The sequence below is a fragment of the Cotesia typhae genome, unplaced genomic scaffold, assembly GCF_013202065.1.
Source record: "Cotesia typhae breed Kobodo isofemale line unplaced genomic scaffold, CoteBio_Ctyphae contig_44, whole genome shotgun sequence".
Lineage (NCBI taxonomy): Eukaryota > Metazoa > Arthropoda > Insecta > Hymenoptera > Braconidae > Cotesia > Cotesia typhae.
The window spans coordinates 1,351,380-1,368,704 of NW_027423753.1; the positions used below are offsets into that span (position 1 = coordinate 1,351,380).

Here is a 17,325-nt window from a genome sequence, read left to right on the forward strand (position 1 = left end):
ACGTATCGTAATAAGACATCAAAACGTTGAGTGTCACGGATGACTCTCTTTCTAGAGATTTTCCCATGTCTTTGGTCTGTTGGGATAAAAACTGTATTAAAGATTGAAGCGACGCTCAAGATTATTGTGTATATATACTAAATATTATTATACATAACAGTTCGGGTTAAGCTTCAGAGGATTCAAGGACTAGAGGGATTATTAACACCAACAAACCCTCCTCCCCTATTATACATATATATATATATATATATATATATATATATATATATATATATATATATATATATATATATATATATTATTAGGAGCATTAATAGCCGGGCCGGCGATCTTTGTTCTTTCTCTGCACTATTATTATCTCACCAGCAGAATTATACGGCTTACTCAACAATTATATTTTAAGACAAACATTAAGAATTGTCACACGCCGTACTCCGTGTCCTCTTGTCCTTCCACTTTCGAAAAATTTTATTCACATTTTTTTAAAGGTAAAAAAAATTTTTAAATTACTTCAAAATTTTTAATATGGTAAATTTTTTTTTTAAATTAATTCTACTTCCAAAAATTTTTTACTAATTAATTTTATACCAATTAAATAATTTTAGTCAATATTCTTCAAAGATTTCGCTTTTTTTTTTAAAAGAATTATTAAATTTTTAAATTAACAAATTCTGTAATTAAAAAAAATTTTTTTCTACATTAAAAATAAAATAAAAAATTTTTAAATATTTATAAAACAATTTTTGATACAAAAGAATCTTTGAAAAAATTAATTTAATTGATAAATAATTAAAAAATAAATTTTAGAAATTTATTTAAAAATTTTATAATGAAAATTTTTAATGAAATAGAGAAAAAAATTTTTTTTATGTAATTTTTATTTTTTAAGCAATTATTACGAGTTTATTTAAAAAAAAATTATTAAAAATAATATTTACACATTATTAATAATGAAAAAAGGATACGAATTAGAAAATTACAAAATTACTCAGAAATTAAATGATTAAAAAGAAAAAAATTTTTTTTTACTAATAAAATTTAATTTTTTAATTGGCAAGAATTTATTAAAAAATAAATAAAAGACTAATAAAATTTAATAAGTTAAAAAACTCATTAAAAAATATCATCAGAAGCTTTTGAGTTAAAATGAATGGATTAATACTTAAAAAAAAAAAAAAAATCAAAAGCATGATTTGTTGTTGAAAGGAATAAAAAAAAATCAATTAGTACAAATAATAAATCAAGCAATAAAAAAGTAAGATCAACCGATTAAGTATTTTAGACACGTCAACAAATTAGTTTTGTTGTTTTGTCAAATCATGGTGATCGCGTTAACATGAAAACAATTTCTGACCTTCTTCACCTGGGATATGCCCCCATATATCTGACAATCATTCACTTACAGATTAAATATAACTCATGTCCAGTCATATAAATAATAAATAATAAATAAAAAAGCTACGGGAGAGTCAGAGAGTTTAATAAAAATTCAAAATACATGAATAAATTTAAGAGTGTGCTGCATCCTCTGAATATAATTCATCAATAGTGAGGTTGTCCAAGTAAAGGGGCGTTTGTGTTGCTGTTTACCATTAAAATATTATATTATTTCAGTCCGTGTTTATACATACATAATATTACAGTGTTACTGTCCATAAGTCGTTTGTAAGCCCAGTAATAGATATTATGTGGATGGGTATGGACAAAAAAGGTCCATCTTTCCGTTGCAGTCCGGTGTTTTATAATTTTATAATGTGCGGCACAACTCTGCAAAAAGCTCGACATGCTGCTGCACACTGACAATGTTTGCGTCCACGGAATAGAAAGGGAACGGAATACATAAACATAATATAATAAGATGATATGGTGGATGCTGTATAGCAATATAATGTGACTTGCCGAGTTAGAGCAGATACAGAAGAAGGCGTTACGCATGTACAAATCATCCAAGAAATGACGCAGCATGGACGGCCTACGACCTAAACATGTTCTTCTCTCTGTATACTCTTATTTTGTATTATTGTATTGTGTTTTTTATTTTTTATTATGCTATGGATGGCGATGGACCTATGTTTTGTCTTTCACACCATACGCCACTACTTGAAATATTGAGGAACGTTTTAATATTAAATAAAACGGGATAAAAAGGAAAATAATAAAAATTTAATATACTGTCTGCATATTAACGGGATTATCAGCATACGGCAAGTCATGGGTGTTTTTAATTTAATGTTTTATTATTATTATTATTTTAAAAGTCATTGTGAGATTTAATTGTTGGGTTTTTAATTTAGTTAATTCAATATAGCTTGTGAATTATATTTATTTTTTTTTCACGAGAAAATTAGAATTTAAAAAGCCTTTTTTCTTTTATTTTATCAAAAATACGATTAATTGAGAAACTCAATATTTTTTTTTTGAGAAAAAATTATAAATTTTAAATTTAATAACTGTAGAAAAAAAAATTTTTTTTAGATAAAGAAAAGCTCTATAATTGATTAAAAAAAAATTTTGATTTAAATAATTAATAAAATTTTCTGCAAAAATTAATTTAAACTTTTTTTTTTCAACAACACGATAAGAACAAGATTACACTGGATATCATCTTAGATTATAATTAATATTATCCAGATATCACTCATTATAATCTGGATTATAATGAGTATAATCCAGATATCACGCAGTATAATCTGTATTTTTTTTTTTTTTAGCTACTATCTGAAATTTTTATTCACCACAGATATCACTAAGTATAATCTGGGATGATATCCAGTGTCATCTTGTTCTTTTCGTGAAAAAGAAAATTAACGGAGTAAAATAAAAAAATTTTTTTTTTTTTTTTTTTTTTTAAATTAATTAAAAATAAATAATTTGTCTCCGTTGTTAAAAATAATAAAATTAAATAATTTCCCAAAATAATTCTTAAATATTTATCTAAAAAATTGTTTATTTATTTTGCTTGCAGACCTCAGACCTGGACACACTGTTATACCGCCAAGACCTGGAGCAACTCCAAAAGCTGGATGAAGAAGACCCGGAAAAAAGTGCGCGCGAGGCCTTACCAATTGAGGATTTCTTCGAGACGGGGCCAGTGGGAGCTTGCAGACCCCAAGCGAGTTTTGTATCCTCCCGAAGCCAGCCAGCGAGCAGCGACGATGACGTCTTCCTCAGGCCGCCGCTCTGGGAAGACATCACCTCGAGCATCCAGAAGCTGGACCCGGAGAACGCGGACATGCTCGGCTCCCAGTCGACGCTTTCCGCAGGTTCTTCGACCTCTCACGTCAAAATGGAGACTGAGGACGTGACCTCGCCCGTTCTCTCGCCTGTCGAGATAAAAAGCGAGCCTCTCGCCACCCAGCCGACCCTCCACCTCCTGGAGGGCCGCCAGACCGTCGGCTTTCGGGACCGAAATGGCCTCAAGAGCTTTCAAAACAACAACAACAACAACAACAACAACAACAACAACAACAACAATAATAATAATAATAATAATAATAATAACACTACTACTAATAACAATAATAATAGTAATAGCAACAATAATAATAGTAGTAGTAGTAATAATAATAATAATAATAATAATAATAATAATAATAATAATAATAATAATAATAATAATAATAATAACAACAGTAATAGTAATAATAATAACAATAATAATAATAGTAGTAGTAATAATAATAATAACAACAATAGTAATAGTAATAATAATAATAACAACAACAACAACAACAACGACTCGCCGACGAACCATCACAGTCATCAAGGATCGGGTACCGCGAGCTCGCCACTCTACGGATCGATGACGAGGCTGATGTACGTCTCTCCGTTGACGCCTCCAATCTCAGACCCCGGCTCGCCCCTCGGTGGCCCTCCTAGACGGACTCCTCCGCCTCCTTACCCTCAGCCGCCTATGCTGAATCCCTCGCACAGGATCCAGAGCTCGGGGATCGCTAAGTTTAATCGCAGGAATAATCCTGAGCTGGAGAAACGTAGAGTTCATCATTGCGATTTTATTGGTAAGTTTTATAGTGAAAAAAAAATTTTTTTATTTTATTAAATTAAGGAACTACTGTGCAAAATTACTTACAATACTCTTCAATTTTTTTTTAATACGCGTACTTTTAAGTAACCTCTATACGAATCAATTTTTTAATAGTCCTTGTAAAAATTATTTTTTATCAAAAATATCATAAACGAGCGGTATTAATTTTTTTATAAAAAATTTCACTTAAAATTTTTTAGAGATTTTCAAGATGAAATTTTTAAAATAAATTTTTTTTTTTTTAAATAGAATTAAAAATTTTAATTTTATATTCTAAAATAATTAAATTTAAGATTTGAATTTAAATAAAAAAATTATATTCTTCTCTTACACTGGTACAAAATTAATTTTGAAATTTTTTATTTTTAATTTAAGATGATTGAATTTTTAAATGAAATTAAAAATTCAAATTTTATCTTCTAAAATAGCTTTAAAAAATAAATTAATTTAAATTGAAAAGAGTTTTCTATAATAATATATCAATTAATAAAATCTAAAAATCAACTCAATTAAAAAATTTTTTATCAAAAAAAAATTAATTAATAATTTGATAAAATATTGAAAAAAAATTTAGACAGTAATTATAAGCTAAATATAGCGTATCAAATAAAAATGAATAAAAAAAAATTTCTATTCCAGGTTGTACAAAGGTCTACACAAAAAGTTCGCACCTGAAAGCCCACCAGCGGATACACACAGGTACTTATTGCCGTAAAATCTAGCTAAAATAACTAGAGCATTGTCCAGCTTGTTGCATAATATAAATTGAAAGCTTTTGTTAGCGAGGATAGGTATATCCGGAAACGATGAAAAATAGGCTTTGATGATGTATGATATATGTTCCTGCAATGAGCAATGAGCAATGATGGTCAGGGCGTGGCGCGAATCCAGTCCGTGTGGGAGCTAGATACTTCTTCTTTCTTTATCTGTATTTGTATTTGTATTTGTAGTTGTAGTTGTTTATCGGGATGATAATGCACGGCAGAAAGCAGAAAGAGTTCAGTCCAGCGACGGCAAGGTGTGCGATGAGTTAGCGACCCACATCCAGCAATATCCACAATGTTGATTCGCTAGTCGATATTATTACTGGAGACTACTCGGTACTCTTTACTCTACACACACAACTATAAATATAAACACATTATCCGTAGTAGTGTGCAGTGTTTGTTGCTCACCTGGTGTCCTCATGAGGAATGCAAGAGGCGTCTCGAGTGCAATGTACCACTTTCAAAATGTCCAGTTTCCTCTTACTCTAGCTCATGAATTATTCAAATCTGAAATAACAGATTACTGATTGTGATTATAGTTAATTATAAATATCTCGAAAATGGATTCTTATGCTCTCTTATACTCTCTTGGACGTTTTACATTACCGTCGTAATTTGTATCATCCAAAATTATTAACATTCGATAGTTAATATCAACATCCGTTATCATTTTCTTTATTATTTAATAATTATTTATTTTTTTTTTAATAAAATAAGTTAGCATGTCTCTAATATCACTAAATTTCATTTTATAATTAATTTTAAATTCAAAAAGCTCCAATTTTTAATTTAGTAGTTCGTAATTCGTAATTTGATTTTTTTATTTTTTAATTGACCTTGTATCTTGTTAATCACTGACATTTTTAAAGATATAAGCTCATCCTGATGTTACACTCATCGAGACCTTTCATTTGAGTACCCACATCAATTTTTCATATATTTTATATATTTATATATATGAAAAATATATATCAAAATACATGTGGGTACTCAAATGAAAGCTCTTGATGAGTGTAACATCAAAATGAGCTTATATCTTTAAAAATGTCTGTAGTTAAGAAAATATCGTGCAATTTTACGGAAGAAATTTTTTATTTTATCAATAATTATTCTTAATAAAATTTTAGAAATAAATAAAAACTAAAGGATTGTTGGAAGATATATACACTACAAAAGGAATGCTGCCCGCACACGCTACTCGCGTATTATACATAAAGAGTATCTTGTCTGTAATACATATGTGTGTGTATGTGTGTGTGTTTATATTGACTCACACACTGTTGGCTAATCGTCCCGCGTGTTACTGGTATTATGTATAGAATAGAAGAAGGAAAGTGTGTAAGAAGGCGCCTGGATACAGTGTATCTACTCATGAATGCGTCCTGGACTCACATCATGCTCGGATGCTGATGTACTGGTGCTCTTCCATTCAAGAAGACCGCCACGTGCCCAACACCATCAACCAAACCCAATATAGAATAGAGAGTCTAGTCTCGCGACTTGTTATATGCCTAATATGCCTATGTGTGTACATATGTATATGAATAATGTACCTTATATACTAAGAGCTGCTCTATACTACAACTACGCTGATCTATTAATCTCCCTCATCATCGTCTTCATTATCAAAGCCACATGACTATTGAATTCCACTTGTCACTCTAATCAACAAATTTATTTTCATTTCTGATCTTGATCTCTTTACTTTATTATTAAAAAATTATTTATTTGAAAAAATCTAATTTGCAAATAAATTTAATTTAATTTATGAATTATTAACATTTTTAAAGATATAAGCTCATCCCGATGTTACATTCATCAAGAGCTTTCATTTGAGTACCCACATCAATTTTTTATATATTTATATATATTATATATATGTATATATGAAAAATATATCAAAAATGCATGTGGGTACTCAAATGAAAGCTCTTGATAAGTGTAACTTCGGGATGAGCTTATATCTTTAAAAATGTCAATATTTAAGAACCTACAATAATAATTAGCTATTTTTTTTAATTATTATTATTATTTATTTGACATTCAAAACATAATAAGAGCAATAATATTAATAAAAACTAAACGAATTTCAGGTGAAAAACCATACCAGTGCCAATGGCCAGAATGCGAATGGAGATTTGCCCGGAGCGATGAATTAACCCGTCATTACCGCAAGCATACAGGTGCTAAACCGTTCAAGTGTGCAGTCTGCGAGCGATCATTTGCGAGAAGTGATCATTTAGCGCTGCACATGAAGCGGCATCTCCCTAAGCAACACGCCAAGTGACAAGAGACCACCTCGGTGGAGCACCAGCCCTTCGATATTAACTCACTACCAACTCTATCTTCTCAAGACTGGTCTTGAAGCCGAGTTTCATGCTTTATATCAAATTATTATCAATTATATTTGATCCAGCGGACGTACTTCAACTCGACTAAACTCTTCGGTTCTTCTTCTTTCATATTATAATTATAATCTTCAATTATCAATTACACATATAAATATTAATTAATTAGCAGCAAACGCACGCATAATACTTGCCCTGTACTTAATTGATTACGGTGGCTGGTCCACAAATATCTAATAAGTCTCTTTACTGTTTTTTTTTTTTTTTTTTTTTTTTTCCATATTAAATAATAGTTATTCAGTCAAAAAAATTTATTTTTAATTTTTTTTTGTATTTATGGAAAAATTTTTTTAATTATTTTATACTCACTTAAAATTTTTAAAAATCAATTTTTTTTTATTACTTAATTTTTTCTAATGAAAAATTTTAATTAAATTTTATTTTCATAAAAATTTAAGGCTTAAATTTCCAATGAAGCTTTAAATATTTTTTTCTTTTATTATTAATTCACCAAAGTGTTAAAAAAATTTTTTTTAATCATTAAAGAAATTTAAAAAAATTATTTTGTGCGTATAAATAAAATTTTAATTATTATTAAATAATTTTGACTGAATTCTATAAAAAATTTCTTCTCAATTTTGTAAAAATAAAATTCAAAGAAAAGAATTGAAGAATTAACAAATAAAATAAACATAATTACACGTAGATTTTATCACGTCCACTAAAGACCACCGCGACTTACATGTAGAGTTATAAAGTATCATATTAAATATAAAATATTAAATAATAATAATATATCCAAAGACTACGTTGCCGAATGTCTTGGGGACGTGTTTTTTAGTTCAGTCAACTGTTAGATATTTCTTCTTAAAAAAAATACTTAATAATAAAAAAATAAATAAATAATAATATTAATTATAATTATTAACAATTATTAATTATAAATTATAATTATTGATAAACACCCAGTACTGCAGCAAATGTCACTATCGGAATTAATTGCACGTGTACCCTTAATTAAAATAAAATATTATAAATTATAATAAATATTTAAATTATATAAAATAAATTTATAATTTGTAATTTCGGAGTTTCTTTGCCGGATTATGTATAGTGTCTTTAAAAATTAATTATTATTATTATTTTTATTATTTTATGATTGTGAGGCAAAGAGACCCGATTAATCCGTTTGTGTAAATTAAAATATCCTAGTCGGAGCCGATGTACAAAGATGTACTTAAAGCTAATACTAGATTTATTTCTTAAGTAGTAATTAGTACTACAAAAAAAAAAAAAAAAAAAAAAAAAAATTTATCGAGCATGTATGAATTGAAAAAAAAAAAAAAATAATAAAAACAAAAAAATTCACATTGATTAATATTTAATAAAAAATTGATTAATTAAAAACTGCACTGGTAACTAATCAAAGTGCATCTTCGATGCTGTAGTTTGTAGAAAAAAAAATTTATACAAAACTTTTTTTTTTTGTTATTTTTTACCTTTATTTTTTATGTAATAAATACAATTTTATTTAAACAGTCAATTATTTTGACGTTTTATGTTTTTTTTTTAATTTTATTGATAAAAATATTGTAAATCAGCAAATGTCCAAATGGCTTAATAAATTTTAATTGTATGGCTAAATCTTTAATTTTTATTATATTTGTATTTTGTATATTTTGGGTCCCAGTAGACGATTAATATACAGGAAGCATCACATTGTAGTTGTATAATTATATAAGTAAGTATAATATTTAAATTTTATTAGGGTCAAAATTTTTTCCATGATTTTAAAATTAATAGATTAAATATTTAATATTACTTTTTTAAAGATATAAGCTCATCCCGATGTTACACTAATCAAGATCTTTCATTTGAGTACCCACATGCATTTTTGATATATTTTTCATATATACATATATATATAAATATATAAAATATATGAAAAAGTGATGTGGGTACTCAAATGAAAGCTCTCGATGAGTGTAATGTCGAAATGAGCTTATATCTTATATTATGATTATATTATACAAATAATCCTAGCATTCATACATCAATGGAGTCAATAATGTTTAATACATTACTATTTAAATGATTGATAGAAAATTATAAAAATATAAACGTTCATACTTTTGAGTGATGAATGTTTTAAGATTATTTTGTAGTTTTTAAAATTCCCTGCTGTGTTTAATGATAATTGATATTTAAAATTAATTTTTGATTAAGTATAATTTTAGATAATTCTGAGACTAACAGTAATTAAAGAAATTTTAATTTACAAACTAAAATTATAAAAGTAAAATTTTGACTATTTAATTTTTTCAACAATTTTGAATTATTGAGTTGTAATATTATATATATATATATATATATATATATATATATATATATATATATATATATATATATATATATATATATATATATATATATATATATATATAATATAAAAAATGTCTCAGAATATCCTAAAATATTTTTTAATAAAATAACTTTGTTCGTTAATATTTAAAGAGGTATGTAACAATAATTATAATTATAATTATCGTTGATTACTATTCATTGGCAACAAGAGCGATCATGGTGAAGCGAACTTCTTCTGGATCACGTTCCATGTATTGTCCACAAACTTCAGCGGCATCTTCCAACATTGTTTCTTCAGTTGCTGGTCCGTGATTAATTGGAATTGATTTACGGCCATCTAAATATAATAATAATAATTATTATTATTACCGCCTTTAAAAAAATTATTATTGACTAAAAAAAATTTTTTTTTAATAAAGTGAAATTAAATTTGAGTTTATTTGTAATTAAAAAAAAAATTACCAAGCTCCCATAAAGATCCATCTTTGACAACAAACGCAACAAAATGATAATAAACTGGAGCATTTTCCTGAGGCGCTGGAGTTTGTCCTTCTTGAGCTAATTGTTCATGGGCGTCGATAATATCACAGGCAGTGTTTATTAACAATTTACCTCGCTCAGCAAATGACAAGTCTTTAGCTTCTTTGTAGAAGTTTTTCAAGATTCCGTCCTCTAGCTCGATCCTAAAAAACACAGACATTTAAAATTTTTTTTTTCAAATTTTCGTGACTTCCTCTAACCCCTTAATGACTAAATAACTTACTTATCAAGATTATTGACAATAGCGTGGATTAAAGCAACAGTTCCACAGGCATTGGGGACGCACTGTTGCATGTGAAAAACATTTTTTGGCGGCTCCAAACCTTCTTCCTTAATTTTTGCCTCCAATTCTGCGTTGTAAGATTGTGCCTGTAAAATTATTAATAATAATTTATTTTAATTATTAAAAATTTTAATAAATAAATAAATACCTTTTCAGATTCTGGATAAAGTAAAATAAGAGCCAAAGCTGGTCTAGGAACCATTTGCAGCAATTCTTGGTCCAATCCGTAAACGTCATGGAGGATCCATTTTGATGGTACTCCGATTTGATGGATAAACTGTCAGTTTAAAATTAAATTATAAAAAATTATTAATGTATAATTTTTTAAGTTCTTTAAAAACAAAATATTAAAATTTTAAAATAAAAAAAAAAATTATAAACAATATAAATAAATAAAAAAAATTGTATAGTGAAGATTAAAAATTTAATAAATTAAAAAAATACTTTTTACTAATTAAAAATAAATAACATTTTTTTTTTTATACTCAATTTTGGTCCGGTTTACCTTTGACATAACCTGAAAGTAACAACACAAAATATATTACTGTCAATTTATGTAAATATATGCACAATAAAAAGTAACTAGTTTTTTTTTTTTAACATTAAATTTACCTCAGGATTGGATTCTAGTGGAATTAAAGCCATTTTTAATTAATTATTGGCACTGTGATTTTTTAAAAATAATTATCGGTGTTGTTTAGGTTCAATTGAAGAATCAGATGACGTGCAGTAATTATTAGCTCCATAGTTCTAGAAGCCTCCGCTTGGCGCGTTTTTTTCAACTGTTGCTTTGGCGGCAAATTTAAATTCAATTTTTATTTTTTGTGATACTGAAGTTAACATTAAAAATTATTTTAGAATTTTATAATAATTAAATATGGGAATTAATTTAACAGATATTTATTAATTTTTAAAATTTTTTAACAAATAAATTATGGCAAATATAAACAAGAAAAAAAAATTGACATCTAGAAATTTTACAAAATTATAAATGCAATTTTTAAAAAATACTTTTTCAGAAAAGATTTGTTTGTTAAATAAAATTAAGAAATTATCAAGTGGTTTCTCAATTTAATGTCATTAGTTAAATTATTATAATAAAAATTTATTTAAAATATTTCACATGTGAAAATTAATAAAAATTACAAGTGAAAATTTTTAAAAGCATTTTTTTATTGTAATTAATTTGTTAAAAAAATTTTTTACTGTGTATAAATTAAATTATTGAGAAATAAATATTTAAATAAAAGCGCGCGAAGCGCACTTAATTTTCTAATATTTTTAAATAAATAAAAAGTCAATAATTAGCTTACTTATAAACAATATTTTTATTTATTCATTTATCACACACCAATATACAAAAATGAATCGTTTAAATATATAATGTGCTACTTAAGTAAATCAATAATTTTAATAACAATCTGAGTATTATTTTACAAGATTAAACTCAACGCAGCGCCGAACAAAACACATCTACTTTTGATTAATAATTAATAATAATAATTATTACTTTTTCTCACAGTTGGCACAGAATTCTCCGTAGAAAAAAAAATATTTTTCTACATTTTACTGTTTACTCGATAAATAATTATTTTATCTTACAGCCTACGCTCTATCAAGTCGCGATAAAAAGAACCGTTTATGTGAAATAGTTTTTAACAGTTATTATTTTTCTAATTGCTTTCACGAATCAAATTAATTATTTATTTTATTATTAAGATATTTATTTATTTGACAATATTGTATGATTATATCACAAGAAAGATTAAAATGTTCTGTACAATTTTTATTTCTCAGAACACACCATAAAAATATGCTCTCGAGTTTTTTTTTTTTTTTTTTTTAAATTTCATTTTTTCTTAACAACTAAAACATTTTCTTAATAATAATATTTTCAATATATTTATATATTTATATATTCATTTATAGAGAATTTATTTATATTTTTTTTTAATTCTAGTAATTAGTTACAAAGTTAGATATGTCTCAGGTTTACCCGATCTTGTACTTGATAACATCGTCATGTAAATGATCGTTCCTTTTTTTATTTATTTTTAATTTAAAATTCAAAAAAATTTTTGCGATTTTTATTTTAATATTTTATTGGCACATTTATAATGGCAAGTTTTTTTCTGCATTGGCACCATTTTTATTAGAATTATTTTTTTTTTTTTTTATTAATTTAAGGAAAAAAATTTTTTTTTTTTTTTTTTAATTTTTTACATAAAAATTAAAATAAATAATTGAAAAATTTAATTTTTTAAATAATTTTAGGCTTCAATTTTTTTTTTTATTAAAAAAAAAATTATTAAAATTTAAGTAAAAAATTATTTTATAAAATTTTGAATAAACTTTTTCGCTAAAATCAAATTAAAATTTTGTTTAAATTTTTATCAAAATAAAAAAAAAATTCCAAAGATTTATAAACAATTTTTCAATTAATTACATTAATTGTCATTTTTTTAATTCATAAATTTTACAATTAAAAATTCGGCTTTTTTTTTTAAATTACAAATAAATTGTTATTAAAAAAGAAAAAAAAGGATCTGAGCATTGCAGGTAAACATTAAGTAAGTAATTAGCCTCGGACGGCTTAATACAATTTAAATTAATAAAAATCGACGTTAATTTCTAATTACTTATTACTTATTACAACAAATTACGTATTTAAAATAAAATGGTACTAAGATTAAGGAACGTACTTAGTATTTTAAGAATGGAAGCGATATCGAGTAACCTATTTAATAATAATAATAATAATAATAATAATAATAATAATAATAATAATAATAATAATAATAATAATAATAATAATAATAATAATAATAATAATAATAATAATAATAATAATAATAATTATAATTATAATAATTAATAATTAATAATAATATATACATAATAAAATAATATTATACAGTATGTAGCTCATTAGAATTTAAAAACGCTTATGCGTAAATATATAATATATAATTTTTGATATTAGATTTAAAAATGTGATTTTTACAAGATTGGTGTTACCACGACCAGCCAACCTCTTTAATAAATGTACAATTAGTGGTCCACTGAAATCTAGTCTTGGACTAGCGCAAAGATTAATTAATTGTAGGGCCAAGAGTGGCTGATTGACGTGACCACGTTTGAGGTAGGCGGGTCTTCCGGGCGTCACTTTTTCATGTCGTTCATCAAGGATCCGTCCTTGTTCTTGTTCTCCATAGAGGACTGCTGACTGCTCGTGACACCGCTTCCGTTACCGGGGTACATTTTTTCCAGGTGCGTCAGTGATTCCGATAAAAATTTCTGAAAATTAATAATTTTCTCAGTATTTTATTTTTTTAAATTGATCCTCATGAAAAAAATTAATTTAAATTAAATTAATTTCAAAAAATGATTTTTAATTTTTTTAAATTTACAATTGTCAATTTTTTTTGTCATAATTTATTTGATGAAAAAAATTATTAAATATCTGCTAAATTTATTTTCATAATTTTTAAACATATTTTATATTTTTTAAATATATATTACCAAGTATAAAAAAAATTATGTAAGACAATATAAAAAATTTATCATACCTAATTTTTTACACAAATTTAAAATTCACTGTCCCTTCACAATTTTTTTAATTTTATTTAATAAATAAATTATAGCAACAAAAAATCATTAAAAAAATAGACTTGTAAATATTTTAATAAATTAAAAATGCAATTTTTTTTAAATAATTTTTTAAAACAATTTTTTTTGTTAAAAAAAAAAATAAATAATTGTCAAGTTTAATGTTATAAATTTAAATTGATATTTAATGAATTTTTTAAATATTTTTATACCTGTATTTTGTATATTTTTTATCTAATTTAAATATATACAAAAATAGACTACTAAAAAAAAATTTTAATATTTTTTTTTTCTGATAAAAATTTTATTTTTTTTTCATGAGAAAAAAATAATGAAATTTACCTGAATTGCTGTCAAAGCAGCAACAATAGCCGGACTTCCAAACCCATGAGATATCAGAGAGAAATTGGTCAAATGTCTCTGTATATTGGGGTCCAAGATATGTGCCGGTCTGGTGTTGCACAGCGGTGACCTGTCCTGGTTCAGCAGGTCCATCAGCTCTTTGGTGATTTGTCTGAAAATCGGAAAGAAGTTGGTCAGAAATCAAATTCAACTTCATTTAATTGAATAAAAAAAAAAGTGAAGCATACTTGGTGGCATGAAGCAGCTCTTTTCTCCTGTACGAGTCCTGGGGCTCGCAGTGCTGCCGACTGAGGTATTCGGCAACTTGCTTCGCCGGGAACTCCGTCTCACACACGTATCCAAAGTCCCTGGCAAGGTGAATAGCCTCACCTGCAACAAAAAACGTCCCACTTTCAGTCCTCTGGCTCTTACTTGCTCTTACACACTCGCACTCACACTCTCAGAGCAATTTTTATATTTTTTATTCTATTCTACGTTTTTATTTTCGACGTCCATTCACCTTCTTCCTCGTTCTCTCGATTATCCTTCTTTTCATAACTTTCCTCGTCCTGTCAAATTTTTTTTTTAATAAATTTTATAAATTTTTAAAATTTATTTCGATTTTTTTTAATTAGCAGAAAAAATTAACTGTTTTATTTTTTTTTGGTCTAAAAATTTTTATAATAATTAAATCCCTGCAAAAAAAAATTTATTAAAAAAATTCCAAATTTAAAAAATAAAAAAAAAAATTTTTTTTTCATAAAAAATTAATCCATCACTTAAATTTATAAAATTATTATTATTATCAACCTTGGCTCTAATTTATAATAAACAGTTAGAAAAAAAAATTTTTAAAATAATAAATAATAAAAAAAATTATTGAACTTTTAAATATGTGTTAAAAAAAAAAAAAAAAAAAAAATTAATATATAATAACAAACAAGGAGTAGGACGTGGAAGATAGTTATAATAGGTGGGTCGACAATGAATCCTCATCACGAGTGTGTCAGAGCCTCGAAAATAAGACCTCGTTACCGGATTCTCTGGGAGATTGTCGTCAGCCGCGTAAACGGCGTATAAATCTTACACTTTCACATTCGTTAACTCTCTTACTGTAATCATGTGTAACGCAAAAGGAACGGAAAAAAAAAAAAAAAAAAAAAAAAAAATAAATAAATGGAGAAAAAATCCGTAACTTTATCACTCAAGATTAAATGATAATTTTATCGGGTAAAAAATTATTATTTTATCTTTTAGCGGAAAAATGCTTTAACGGATCTTGTGAAATTTTTTTCCCTCGCGTTTTATTTAACAAGAATGAAATCTAGTAGGTTATTATCGTGTCACGTCGTCGGGTGACACGACACGTGTCACTGGTCACCGTACACTGGTTTAATAAAATAAAAACACGCTATCGATGGAAATTGTTAAAACTCTTTTATGTCGGCAATTATTTTGTTGTTACAGTAATCGGGACATTATCTTTTGCTTTCAGATTGTGTTTATTATTTTTTTTATAACATAATCTTGTTAAATTTATTAATCTATATTATTAAGAGAATAAAAAAAATTTTGTGCCCACACAAAAAATTTTGTGTTAAAAATTTTTATGTTAAATATTTAAAACAAAATTTTTTGACGCAAAATTTTTTACGGTGCAATTTAATAAATATCTTGTGAAATATTGACATTTTTAAAGATATAAGCTCATCTTGATGTTACACTCAGCAAGACCTTTCATTTAAGTACCCACATCAATTTTTCATATATTTTATATATTTATATATATTATATATATGTATATATGAAAAATATATCAAAAAAGCATGTGGGTACTTAAATGAAAGCTCTTGATGTTTGTAACATCGGGATGAGTTAAAATTTTTAAAAATCTCAATAGTCAAAAAATTTTTTTATAAAATAAAATTCACTTATCTAAAAAAAATTTTAAGTTAAAGAATTTTTCAAATTAAATTGTTTAAAAAAATTATTTATACCTTTTAGAATTAATTGATAAAAAATAAAAACAATCCTTAATTAAATAAACATATTTAATTTTTTCCAAGCACATTTTTATCGCTCAATACTTTCGATTTAACTCGCCGGTATTTTCCAAATAAATTTATGAAATTAATCGGTAAATATTACGAAAACTGGGCAGAATACTATGTCTGATTTATACAGACATAGACATATGCAAGTATATATTCTTGTATGATATGAAGGAATAGTCGAAATACCGAAGAGTTTCATCATTATCGAGGAGGATAATGGAGCAGCGTTTGCGGTCGAGTGAACGTGATTGATCTAAGAATAGATACTTAAATATATATATATATATATATATATATATATATATATATATATATATATATATATATATATATATATGTATTTTAGATACCGATCATTTAATGTCACACCGCGTGTAAATCCTTAGTCGCTACACTTGTCGCGCTCTTATCACGATTAAATTCAATAATCATTTATTGAACACTCAACAATAATTTTAATCAATAATTTTTATTTCGGAAAAATAAAAATTGGAAAGTTTTTAAAAATTTTAAAATATCGATTAAGTAGTTACGAACAATTATCTTAAGAAGAAATATAATTATGCAAGGTAATGGATGTAATTATATACATTGAAGCAAAGTGGGCTGAAAAATTAAAAAATTTTCGAGATTCGGGACCTTTGGCACCTGGTACCTGTACCGGTGTCTCGATACCCAGCGTAGAGTCTAAAGAAAGAAGAGAAGGCAAAAGGCTAAAGGCATGTAATGGAAGAGGCGGTTCCCACACTTTCGCAATGCCGTTAGTATTATGTAGTATATAATATATATTGTATGTTGTATGTAGTATGTAGTATGTAGGGGCTCTCTTTATTCATCACCGCGGTATGACCAGGAACCAAGTATGACCGTATGAGCGTGGGCATCCTACGTCCTATCATATCACCTTCTTTCTAACTCTCTACTCAAGCTCAAATTTTTATTTTATTTTTTCTAAAGTACTTTACCTATC

General features: G+C 26.0%; 3 protein-coding genes across 9 annotated transcripts in view; 1 reads left to right on the forward strand and 2 right to left on the reverse strand.

The window, feature by feature from the left end:
* The window catches only part of LOC141528904 (uncharacterized), a 50,309-nt gene extending 41,502 nt beyond the window's left edge, over positions 1 to 8,807 (forward strand). For all 4 annotated transcript variants that reach the window (XM_074245183.1, XM_074245185.1, XM_074245186.1 and 1 more), the window contains 3 exons: positions 2,969 to 4,022; positions 4,688 to 4,747; positions 6,909 to 8,807. In XM_074245183.1, coding sequence (XP_074101284.1) covers positions 2,969 to 4,022; positions 4,688 to 4,747; positions 6,909 to 7,102 — 1,308 coding nt within the window. In that variant the 3' untranslated portion in view covers positions 7,103 to 8,807. The remainder of the gene's footprint in view (positions 1 to 2,968; positions 4,023 to 4,687; positions 4,748 to 6,908) is intronic.
* Positions 8,808 to 9,609: 802 nt separating this feature from the next.
* LOC141528662 (ubiquitin carboxyl-terminal hydrolase isozyme L3-like) lies at positions 9,610 to 11,068 on the reverse strand. Of its 2 annotated transcripts, none has more exons than XM_074244822.1 (6): positions 10,963 to 11,026; positions 10,820 to 10,867; positions 10,499 to 10,627; positions 10,291 to 10,436; positions 9,990 to 10,210; positions 9,610 to 9,864 (listed from the first exon to the last, which is right to left on the reverse strand). In XM_074244822.1, the coding sequence occupies exons 1-6, from the start codon at positions 10,993 to 10,995 to the stop codon at positions 9,719 to 9,721; spliced, it is 723 nt and encodes a 240-aa protein (XP_074100923.1). In that variant the 5' UTR covers positions 10,996 to 11,026; the 3' UTR covers positions 9,610 to 9,718. The 2 variants fall into 2 exon arrangements, with proteins under 2 accessions (XP_074100923.1, XP_074100924.1); XM_074244823.1 differs by having other exon boundaries at positions 9,611 to 9,864; positions 10,856 to 10,867; positions 10,963 to 11,068.
* A 2,173-nt stretch (positions 11,069 to 13,241) lies between these two features.
* Tfap-2 (transcription factor AP-2) overlaps positions 13,242 to 17,325 on the reverse strand; it is a 34,776-nt gene continuing 30,692 nt past the window's right edge. For 2 of the 3 annotated variants that reach the window (XM_074244715.1, XM_074244717.1), the window contains exons 7-9: positions 14,550 to 14,691; positions 14,302 to 14,473; positions 13,243 to 13,647 (exon numbers count right to left, since the gene is read on the reverse strand). In XM_074244715.1, the coding sequence (XP_074100816.1) occupies positions 13,513 to 13,647; positions 14,302 to 14,473; positions 14,550 to 14,691 (449 nt within the window). In that variant the 3' untranslated portion in view covers positions 13,243 to 13,512. Of the gene's footprint in view, positions 13,648 to 14,301; positions 14,474 to 14,549; positions 14,692 to 17,325 lie in introns of all 3 variants that reach the window. The other variant, XM_074244716.1, reaches the window with a different exon arrangement.

Coding starts and splice junctions, on each gene's coding strand:
- LOC141528662 (XM_074244822.1), bottom strand. CDS start 10,995: ATGGCTTTAATTCCACTAGAATCCAATCCTGAG. Junction 10,437..10,498: donor TTTATCCAGAATCTGAAAAG/GTATTTATTTAT, acceptor ATAATTTTACAG/GCACAATCTTACAACGCAGA. Junction 10,211..10,290: donor ATTGTCAATAATCTTGATAA/GTAAGTTATTTA, acceptor TGTGTTTTTTAG/GATCGAGCTAGAGGACGGAA.